Below are 10255 nucleotides of genomic sequence, written 5' to 3'. Positions count from 1 at the left end.
ACATCTGAGGTGGATGATTGATCTGTTGATTCATTCACAGCTGATAAGATCGTTTTAGGCCCAGCAGAATGAATGGTTCAGTGCTGTTAATGCGCCTGACATTCTGCTGTGCGTCTCTGCCACTACTGCGCTACAAATAACTTGGGGGGTCTCAATTAATCTGGGTGGGCCGCCCAGGGAGAGCACATGTATGGAAAACACTGAAATGACAGCGTCATCATTCCACTCCAGTGTGTGGTTATATACTGCTTTTTCAGAATCAAGAGGCATGATGTGCATGACATTTAACACAGCAACGTCGACCTCTAGTGTGACATAAAACATGAGCGTCAGCAGCGCTCTCTATACAACAACAATGGCATTAACATGTCCATCACAGTCATTTAGCTTCTGTTATATGATAGCTGGTTTTGTCCTCTGCTTGGATCGTAAGGAGCTCTGGACTCTCATTGTTTCTAAATTTGAATTTCATTCAGTTTTGAACATTTAAGGCCGCTGTTCTTCAAATTAGTGGAAAGTTGCTAACAGCTGCTTCACACTCATAAACACATCATCAGAACATTACACCTGTACCACCCATGGTCATCTCTTTCCGGCTTTACACTTTACTCAGAGCTTGTTTGGGCTATGTTATTACCTCCTGTCCCAGCTCAGAGGCAAGACCACTCTGTTCTCCGTCTCTGTGATTGTATGTTACATACAGAATGGCAAGGTAGGATAACGGTGCATTATTCACACCTAGAACAGACAGTGTAAATGCAGCTTTTATGTGTCAGCCCCACCTCTCACCCAGTGTCACCCCCAGCCCCACCCCCTAACACAATCAGTTACAGTAAATGAATCAAAGAACTAATCTGCTCTGTGTGTTTAGGTATTGAAGGAGTACCTGGACAATGTTCAGCTGGGTCATATCCTGGACAGGGAGGGCAACTGGGACTCAGTCCAGGACTGGATGGATGTGCTGAGTGGAGGAGAGAAGCAGAGGATGGCAGTAAGCACTCACTAATCTCCCGTCAGCAGGTTGGACAGAAGACACAACAAAACATTGACCATTCATCCATTTTCTGAACGCAATTTCCAGCTCGGCCTTTCCCAGCTCACACTCACAATGACACCTCAAGTGAGGTTACTGATTGACTGAACCCTCATGTGGTCATACAGTGAGAGCAGACATACAGTCATGCAGAGAACAGGCAAACTCCACAATGACAGGTCAACATGAAATGCATCTGACCTTAATAACACTAATAACACTAAATATTGCATTATGCGCATTATGTTTGTATGTTGGAAACAAACCTTAAAGCCAAAACAGATGGCCCCTTAGAGCTGTAAATTTAAACACATCTTTAGTTTAATCTTTTCTAATCAAGAGGTGGAGGGAGCAGTCATTGTGAGACTGGTCCATCTCTGTCTATCATGTCGCAGTACCAGTATGTTCTTGGTCAGGTCTGTCCAAACACTGGACCTGTTACAGTCATAGAGGGCAGCTTTTGAACATAGTAAATAACACTGTGAGCATAATTTTATCCAATGGTCAGTCAAAGTTCCTTTGGTTTATCATTCACTTGATTCAGTTTAATATCAAACTCTTTTTACAAGAATAATTCCTGCGGGATGTTTGGACAGTTAGCCCAGAGAAACTCTGGGCTTTATGGTTAGGCTGTGTCAGTCACTTTGTGTTGCTAAAGACTCTGGTGTGAGCAGCTGATGACTGTGTGTGTTTGTGATCATGTATATAGATGGCCAGACTGTTCTACCACAAGCCCCAGTTTGCCATTCTTGATGAGTGCACCAGTGCAGTGAGTGTGGATGTGGAGGATTACATCTACAGCCACTGCAGGACGGTACGACCAAAAATACATCACACACACACACACACACACACACACACACACACACACACACACACACACACACACACACACACACACACACACACACACACAGTACGTCTGTCAGCAACTTGGTTTTAACCTGGTCTCAGTTGGGAAAAATACACCTTCTTAAAAAACACTGTTACATAAGGCTAAAGTAGCTGAGTTCATCAGCTGGCAGGTAACATGCCAGTGTTGTGTTCCAGCATTGCCAGGGGGCTGGAAACTACTTTAAAAGTGTGTGGATGTAGCCTTTTTAAATTTAAACTTTGTATGCAAAAGGTACCACCAGGCGGGTACACATGCAAAACACACAGGCAGCGTTGCCTGAGAATGCAGCCAGACAGAAACAGTCATATGCGCATTAAAAGTGTTTTTGTGTTTTTTCTACACCTTACCATGTGCCTCTTTTGCCTACACCTAACCAGCTGTGATTTGTTGCCTAATCCTAATCATTGTGACAGTCCGCGCTGTTGTGTAAACATGAGGACCATACTGCTTCACGGAAACGTGCTCCGTCATCCTACCATCACGTTATTCCACCATGTGCATTCTGTAACATCATAATAAAAGCATTCCAGTGCCTAAACAGCTGATGCAGAAGGAGACCTATAATGTCATGAGTAGATGCGACAGAGCGTTACCATGTGATGACTTGGAAGTGAGAACGTGTTGCATTTTCTTACACATCTGGAGCGCTGGATCCACAGTCCAAAAACAACACCCACCAAGAGCCAAATGTGGATAGATTTTCCACTTGGTAAGCAAATGTGGGAGGGCAATCTGCCACTTTGGTGGGTAAATGTTTGTATCAAAACAGTCATGTAATAAAAACTATGCTGAGGAGAGTGTGCCGCTTTTTTGGTGTCACTTAAGGGCGCATTGCACTGCGCTGCTTCTCCTAAGTTGCTCCTATCTGTGTGCTGTCTGTGTGACACACATACACACGCACACAGGCATGAAGCTACTACACTTAACTGTCTTGAGCTGTACTACATTTGTGGCATTGTTTACAGTACAAGACATCAGCTGATCACTTTTCCAGCAGGCCAGTGCTAGTTAGCATTGCGATCATACTTTTGAAGGTAATAAAATCTTAACATGGAGGCCCCATAGTTTGAACCAAGATGGTAAACTCTTTATGGCCCCTCACTGTCAGCAGCAGTGCATTAGCTCCACTTCTTCTATTCTAAACTTTTACAATAAAAGCCTAAAACATATAAACATCATCCCCTGCTTACCAGATTGAACTTCTTCACATGTTAAGACTGTGCTGATAATTTCTTCAATTTGTTATATAATTTAATATAATAATTTTGCCTCAGATTTTGCTCTGTTAGTCTGTAGGCCTATTCAACATGATGCATTATTATCTCATTGGAATGTAATATAAAAAAGTATATGTGAAACAGAAAAAAGTTAATTTATCATTTTGGCCAGTAAACAAATAAGCTTGGCGTGTGGATTTTGTCATCTACCAGCCACCTTGGCCGGTGAGTCAAAAAGTAAATTTTGAACACTGACTGGGCCAAATTTGATTCTCTTTCATCCTGTCTGTCACTATCTGTGTAGACTACAAGCATAGAGCTATTTGCTGAATGCAGAGCTCTTCCTCAGAGCTGGCAGTGACTCCTGGGAACCCATCGTCTATTGTCTGAAGACAACAAAGCACAGTCACTGTCTACAGCTTAGCAGGGCTAACTTGACACTGTGATGTTTGAATGTGAAAAATGCTGAATGGCAAAAAATGCTGTTCATAGAAAGCAGTCCTGAGTAATAAACTGATATCTAACCAGGATTTAGATTCTGACTGCCAGTAAAACTCTAAAACTGGTCAGCTACCATGGAAACTGACCCAGAGTTAAGTTACTGAAAAGCCAGAATTTCCCTCATCTGAGGGTTAAGGTAGAGTTTTTTTAAACAGATCCGGCGCAGAACAGAAACAGTGTCATGTTTGGAGGCCAGCTGAGGCTGCCACTGTTGTTCAGACTGTTTATGATCACTCACATGTCTCAGGATAAATGCAGTCAGAGCTGACTGATGATCCTGTACATTTGGGTAGTGTTTTGGTTAAGTGGTATAAAGCATAGTGCTAGCTGTGTGCTCTCTCATCCACAGGTGGGCATCACCCTGTTCACCGTGTCCCACAGAAAGTCTCTGTGGAAGCACCACAAGGTAAGGATTGGACGCCAGCCTTGTGTTCTGATTTCAAATGATTGTGTCAGCCTCCTTCACTGTTTTGTCACTCAAGGTTTTTGCTGTGAGATTTTTGCTTTTACTTTGAAGTGTAGGTTTACCTTTCTTTTTCACTCTTACTACTTTGTTTCAAACTGCAAATGATTATCAGACGCTAATACACTGTTAAGACAGGGCAGCCCCCCCCCCCCAGCTGTCTGTTATTATCAGGAGAAAAACTTGCTGAGAGTCTGTTGATGATAATCAACAGTTCCTGTAACTGTGATTTGACTCTCTGAATAGCCCTTCATTTAAAGCACAGTGAAGAGAAAGAGAGATGCTGAAATATTTTCTCGTTAGCAGTTTTTTAATCTTCATTTCTGTCTGTTCCAAATTTCTCAGCTTCATTGCTACATGTTTGCAAGCTCTGCCTTGCTCCACTGTTCCAATATTTATAATGTCCTTTAGTAATGAACAACTTTATGTACTTGCACTAGACAGTCTATGGCAAGGATACTCCACTGGATTTGCTCAGGGCAACATTTTAGGACTTTTCAAGGATTTTAGGATGTTACTGGAATTTTAGGATGTTTCTTAGATTCTAGAGCATTTCTAGGATTTTGGGGATGTTTCTGGGATTTTAGGACATTTCTAGGATTTTAGGACAATTGAAGGACTTTAGGACATTTCTGGGATTCTAGAACATTTCTAGGTTTTCAGGATGTCTCTGGGATTTTAGGACATTTCTAGGATTTTAGAACATTTCTAGGATTTTCAAACGTTTCTTGGATTTAAGGACATTTCTAGGATTTAAGGACTTTTCTAGGATTTTAGGATGTTTATAGGATTCTAGGATGTTTTGGGGATTTTAGGATGTTTCTAGGATTTAAGGACATATCAGGGATTTTAAGACATTTCTAGGATTTTAGAACATTTCTAGGATTTTAGGACATTTCTGGGATTTAAGGACATTTCTAGGATTTTAGGATGTTTTGGGGATTTAGGATGTTTCTAGGATTTAAGGACATATAAGGGATTTTAGGAAATTTTTAGGATTTTTGTAGGATTTTAGGACGTTCCTGGGATTTTAGGACATTTCTATGATTTTAGAACATTTCAAAGATTTTGGGAGGTTTCTGGGATTCTAGGACATTTCTGGGATTTTAGGATGGTTCTGGGATTTTAGCATGTTTCTAGGATTCAAGGACATTTCTTTTTGTAGGATTTTTGGACTATTCTAGGACTTAAGGATGTTTCTAGGATTGTGGGACATTTCAAGGATTTTAGGAGGTTTCTGTGATTTTAGGGCATTCCTAGAATTTTAGGATATTTCTAAGACTTTAGGACATTTCTAAGACTTTAGGATGTTTCTAGAATTTTGGGAGATTTCTATAATTTTAGATTTTTTCTAGGATTTTTTTGATGTTTCTAGGATTTCAGGACGTCTCTAGGATTTTAGGACATTTTAAGGGTTTAGGTTGTTTCTAGGACTTCAGGATGTTTGTGGGATTTTCATTTGTTTCTAGTATTTTAGAATCTTTCCATAATTTTAGAATATTTTTAGGATTTTAGGATAGTTTTATGCACTCTGGCACCTTATGTATACATAAAGTACATAAACAATTCCCAGTTTCAGTCACTTTATTTTTATTGTGAATTAGAAAATGGTTGGGGGGCCAGATTTGTTTTGCAGGCCCTACGTTGATTTTGACTGCTCTATAGGAACTGTCTAAGCATTTCACTCTGTGGTGTAATTTTCAATGTGACAAAAAAAAAATCCTGTTCGACTTGTAAGTCAGACAGCATAACAGATTCACATCCATAGACAGATTTGTGATTGTTTGTCCTTGTTTAGTATTCTGCTTCCTAAGGATGATATTTCTTACTGACTTTGTATATTTCATGTTTCCATCTCTGCCGTAAAGTATTATCTTCACATGGATGGGAGAGGGAACTACGAGTTCAAGCCCATCACAGAGGAAACTGTGGAGTTTGGCTCCTAACTGACGGCCATGCACTGCTCGATGAAACCTGTCCACTAATTCTTTGCACTTGAGACGAGTTATAACTACAACTAGAAAATAATATTTTAAATAATTTGTTTTCTTTATCACCTGTCCTGTTTCCTGCATTTTCTGTTATTTAAATGATCTCTTTAGTCCTGTCTTCTCATTAGTTTGCTCAGTGTGATAATAAAGAAACTTGTAATATATATTGCCAACTTGAAGGCTGTTTTACACAAACAAGACTTGTTTGAGTAAAGCTGGAAATATCCTGTTTAAATCATCTCTGCTCACATACTCATATCTCACTCAGTAACAGAGGTCAGCCTGTAGAGATAAGTGAGATACCAGAGGGGTCTTTGAGGTACTGTGTCCCACAGTGAACTGTGTCTTATAGCAGCAGCAGCAGAGGCTGGGCCTCACTTTCAGGCCTGTTATCTTAACATATCAAAGTCAGTTTGGGCTTTTTTTTTTCTTTTTGACACTGTGAATTGTTTTGTCACCTTGAAGTATCCTGCTGTTGTCATCTGGTTACAATATACAGTGGCTGGAAAAACAATGTGAAGCCTTTGAAATTAGCTGGTTTTCTGCATTAATTTGTCGTAAAATGGCAACTGATCTTCATCTAAGTCCTAAGTATCGACAAATACAATGTGCGTAAGCTAATAATTCACTAACCTTTTTTAATCTGTCATGTCTTTGTTGAACACACGCTTCGAACATTAATAGTTCTGGTGGAAAAAGCCAGTGAACCTCTGGATTTAATAGCTAGTCGAACCTTCTTTGGCAGCAAAACCCTCAAGGTAGCGCTGCCCATAGCTGTGGATCAGACCTGCGCAGTGTTCAGGAGGAATTCTGACAGTCAGTTCAGCCATGTTCTGAGGATGTCTGGTGTGAATGGCTCTCTGGAGGTCATTCCATGGCATCTCTTTTGGGTGCTGACTTTGGGTAATTTCTCACTCGATGATGGCAAGCTGTCCAGGCCCCAAGGCAGCAGAGCAGCTCCAAATAATGATGCTCTCTCCACGGTGCTTCACCATTGGTAAGCTGTGCCCCTTTTTCCTACCAAACGCAGTGCTGCATGCTTTTCCTGAACAATGCAATCACTTGTGTTGTTAGTTAAAATATATTGAGTGTTGTCAATTTTTGTGACTTAGATGAAGGTCACACCATGTTTTAAGACAAATGTATACAGAATGCAGGCAGTTATAAAGGGTTCACTTTTTTTTTTCAACACTAATTACCTGTTTATTCATGGCTCTTCTTCTTTACACCAAATGATGCTCAAAGCCTCCTGGATATTCCATGAAATAAGGAGATGTGATATCTTGAGATAATGAGACATGGAAATTATTGTAACCACAAATCAGTGTCTTTCGAAAATTGTCACTGACTGAATGTTTCTATGAAGTGCTCACAGAGAAACATGATGGCAAGCCTCCTGAGTGTTGGTAGGACTGCGCTGTTGTGTCTGACTGAGAGATAATAGGAACATGTCAATCACACCAGCATGCAGAAGAGGGTTCAAACTATGAACTCACCAGAAAGAAGGCCCAAAAGACCCACAGGAAAAAAAATTTATATTATCTGCTCATGAACTGTTGCAATGCCTTCAGTACTGCCGCTGTTGGAGGGTCAGAGGTCGTTGTTAGGTGGACCTCTGTCACTGGTGGCAGCAGTCAGCTCCAGTGATTTTCTTCTGTAAATGTTCCGTTTTGTCTTCCGTCTCTGTCCGGCAGCGGGTTGAGCTGCCAGTCTGCTGTGGACTCAAGGCCCAGTCACAGTAGCAGTGAAACAGGGATATTTTAGAACAAAATCAGTTTATATTTAAATTAATATGAGCAATCAGGGGATTTACTTGGAGGGGAACTTGTGCATAGATTGAGACTGAGAATTTTTTTGAATTGGCGCAGTTGGCCAAGCTGTTGTGGAAGTGCTGACTTAAGTGGGAACAGAAGTAAGTTTATACAAACAATACAAGCTATCATATTAACCATGTTGCCCCTTCCAATTTTAGCAGGCTAGATGTGATTCTTTTCACAGTGCCTCTTTGATCTGGCTGGGCTGTAAGCTGCAAAGTAACAACAATAAAACAACACATTTTTCTAAAAAAAAAAAAAAAAAGGAGGGAACACAGGGACAAGTTCATCCTCAGTTCCAATAGTTAATACATTTTTTGGCCACACATCAATTTTTGCCTTTTTACCTTGTGGGTTCTTTTAATTAAGTGTGATATTTGTTGGGATTTACTCTTGCCAGGTTGAGCTATGGTTCATGAAATGCAAGGCTGTCAGTGAGGAATCAGAGCGCAATAAAATCTGACTGACTCCTGAGGTTGATGAATTCATCTCCAGTCACATACTTGTCCATCCATGTGTAATGTTTGCTGGTTGCTGAGTTGTGTTTGACTCTTTTCAGCTGGCTTGAAAATCATGTGACCTCAATAATTGATCAAATGGCAAATAACTGATTATTGGACACATCTTCCTATTGTAATCTTGTTATTAACATTTTTCATTTGTGAAATTCAGCATTTATTTCTTTGGAGACAGGGTTTAAAGTTCTTGAATTTTGGATAATAATGTTGACAATTGATTTTACATGAATTCTGTAAAGCTGAGAACTGGGTCTAAGCGATGGCTTCTGTCAGTTGATCAGGGGCCATATTCACCAACAGTCTGAGAACACTCAGAGAGCTCCTCACTCAGCCTAAACATTTCTACAAGGAGTCCTAGCTTAGAAATGATTTAGGAAAATTTTCAGAGCAATTCTGAGAGACAGAGACTTTTTTCTTAGTGAGCAGGTGTGGTTTGACCCTGTGGCTATGTATGATGCAGTCTTTTAAAAGAAATTGTTTGTCACAGACATGCCCTTTTATTAGCCTGTAAGATGTGGACACCCAGTGGAAATGAAACGACTGCATTACACTGTGAAAGTGCTTTTTTGAGATTATACTGCTCTTCTGTAACATTTTTCCAGCTCCCAAATATCAGTGCATCGCTAATGAAATCAGACACAAACATTCTCCCTGCACATCAAGATGTAGCATTTCAATAACTCACTGTCATCCTGCGTTTAGAGAATATTTCTTCTGCCTCTTTGTCTTCTGCCATTTCCTCCTCTGCTTAAAGAGTAACTAAGCCTGTTTTCTGTTGAAAAGCAATATATATGGGTGTTAAGTAGTGATGTTGATATGCATAAAGACTGCCCTCTAAAGGTTGAAACCTGCCCTGTCACTGCCCTGTCACCACCCTCTCAACAATGGACTGCTTTGTGTGTGTGTGCGCGCGTGTGTGCGTGCGTGTGTGTGCGTGCGTGTGTGTGCGTGTGCGTGTGTGCATGCGCGTGTGTGTGTGTGCGTGCCCCCCAGCCCCGCCAATTTTTAGGACTTTTTCACATTCCAGGGAGGAGGTGCTCAAGACAAGTGGGGGGGTTAGTTTCTCTGTAAGCAATGCTAAACAGTTTTTTACCGGAGATGCTTTGTGAATAACTTGTATTTTTACCGGGACCTAGTCTTAACTTAAAGAGGAAATTCTTAGAAAAGTTCATAATTCTAAGAATATAGGAGTGACTTATTGTACCAGGAAGCTGAGTGAATACGGCACCTGATCCTCTCCCAGCCTCTCTGTCATTACTCAAAGCCTTTCTGTTTTGTCACTGATATACTGTAACTTTACTTTGAAAATGTGAGGAAGTAACCTCAGTTATACCCATGGTTTCATATGGATGATAACACTGTTATGATCTCACTCTCTATTAAAATAATAAGCTATAGGAGCAATAAAAAGAAGATGTATTTTTGCTGTCCTTGTTGGGGATGAGTGAGTGCATGTGAGATAAGAAGTGTGTCAATGATCAACAGAAGTGCTGCAGATGAGGCTTCTCTTATGTGTGTCAAAGGTTTTTGCCACACTACCAGACTGGACTTCAAACCGTGTGTATCAAACAGGGGTGTTTCCTAAATGTTCAGGAAGTATTCAATCATTGAAGTGATTCTGTTTTGTTAATGAAGGTGTGCTTTGTCAGAGCTGCAGCACTTTCTCCAACTTTATGAAAAGATACTCAAAGCAGTCTTTGTTTGTTCCAGCAACATGTCCGAGACAATGAGCTGGAATTCAGTTTCAAGTGTTTCATCTCTAATTTGAAAAAGTACCAAAACAAACAAACTGCTGTGTCATTAAAGACTGACTTTTCTGTCAC

The 10255-nt window shown here is 40.5% G+C and overlaps 1 protein-coding gene across 2 annotated transcripts in view; it reads left to right on the top strand.

Annotated features, from left to right (window-relative positions):
• abcd3a (ATP binding cassette subfamily D member 3a) overlaps positions 1–9851 on the top strand; it is a 32306-nt gene extending 22455 nt beyond the window's left edge. For both annotated transcript variants that reach the window (XM_088071679.1, XM_088071678.1), the window contains exons 20-23: positions 872–991; positions 1743–1847; positions 3996–4052; positions 5978–9851. In XM_088071679.1, coding sequence (XP_087927805.1) covers positions 872–991; positions 1743–1847; positions 3996–4052; positions 5978–6055 — 360 coding nt within the window. In that variant the 3' untranslated portion in view covers positions 6056–9851. The remainder of the gene's footprint in view (positions 1–871; positions 992–1742; positions 1848–3995; positions 4053–5977) is intronic.
• Positions 9852–10255: the final 404 nt, after the last annotated feature.

The sequence above is a fragment of the Plectropomus leopardus genome, chromosome 21 (genome assembly GCF_026936395.1).
Source record: "Plectropomus leopardus strain MGB_pleo_1.0 chromosome 21, ASM2693639v1, whole genome shotgun sequence".
Taxonomy (NCBI): domain Eukaryota; kingdom Metazoa; phylum Chordata; class Actinopteri; order Perciformes; family Serranidae; genus Plectropomus; species Plectropomus leopardus.
Note: the sequence above shows the minus strand (reverse complement) of the source record. Positions and strands in the feature narration are given on the sequence as shown.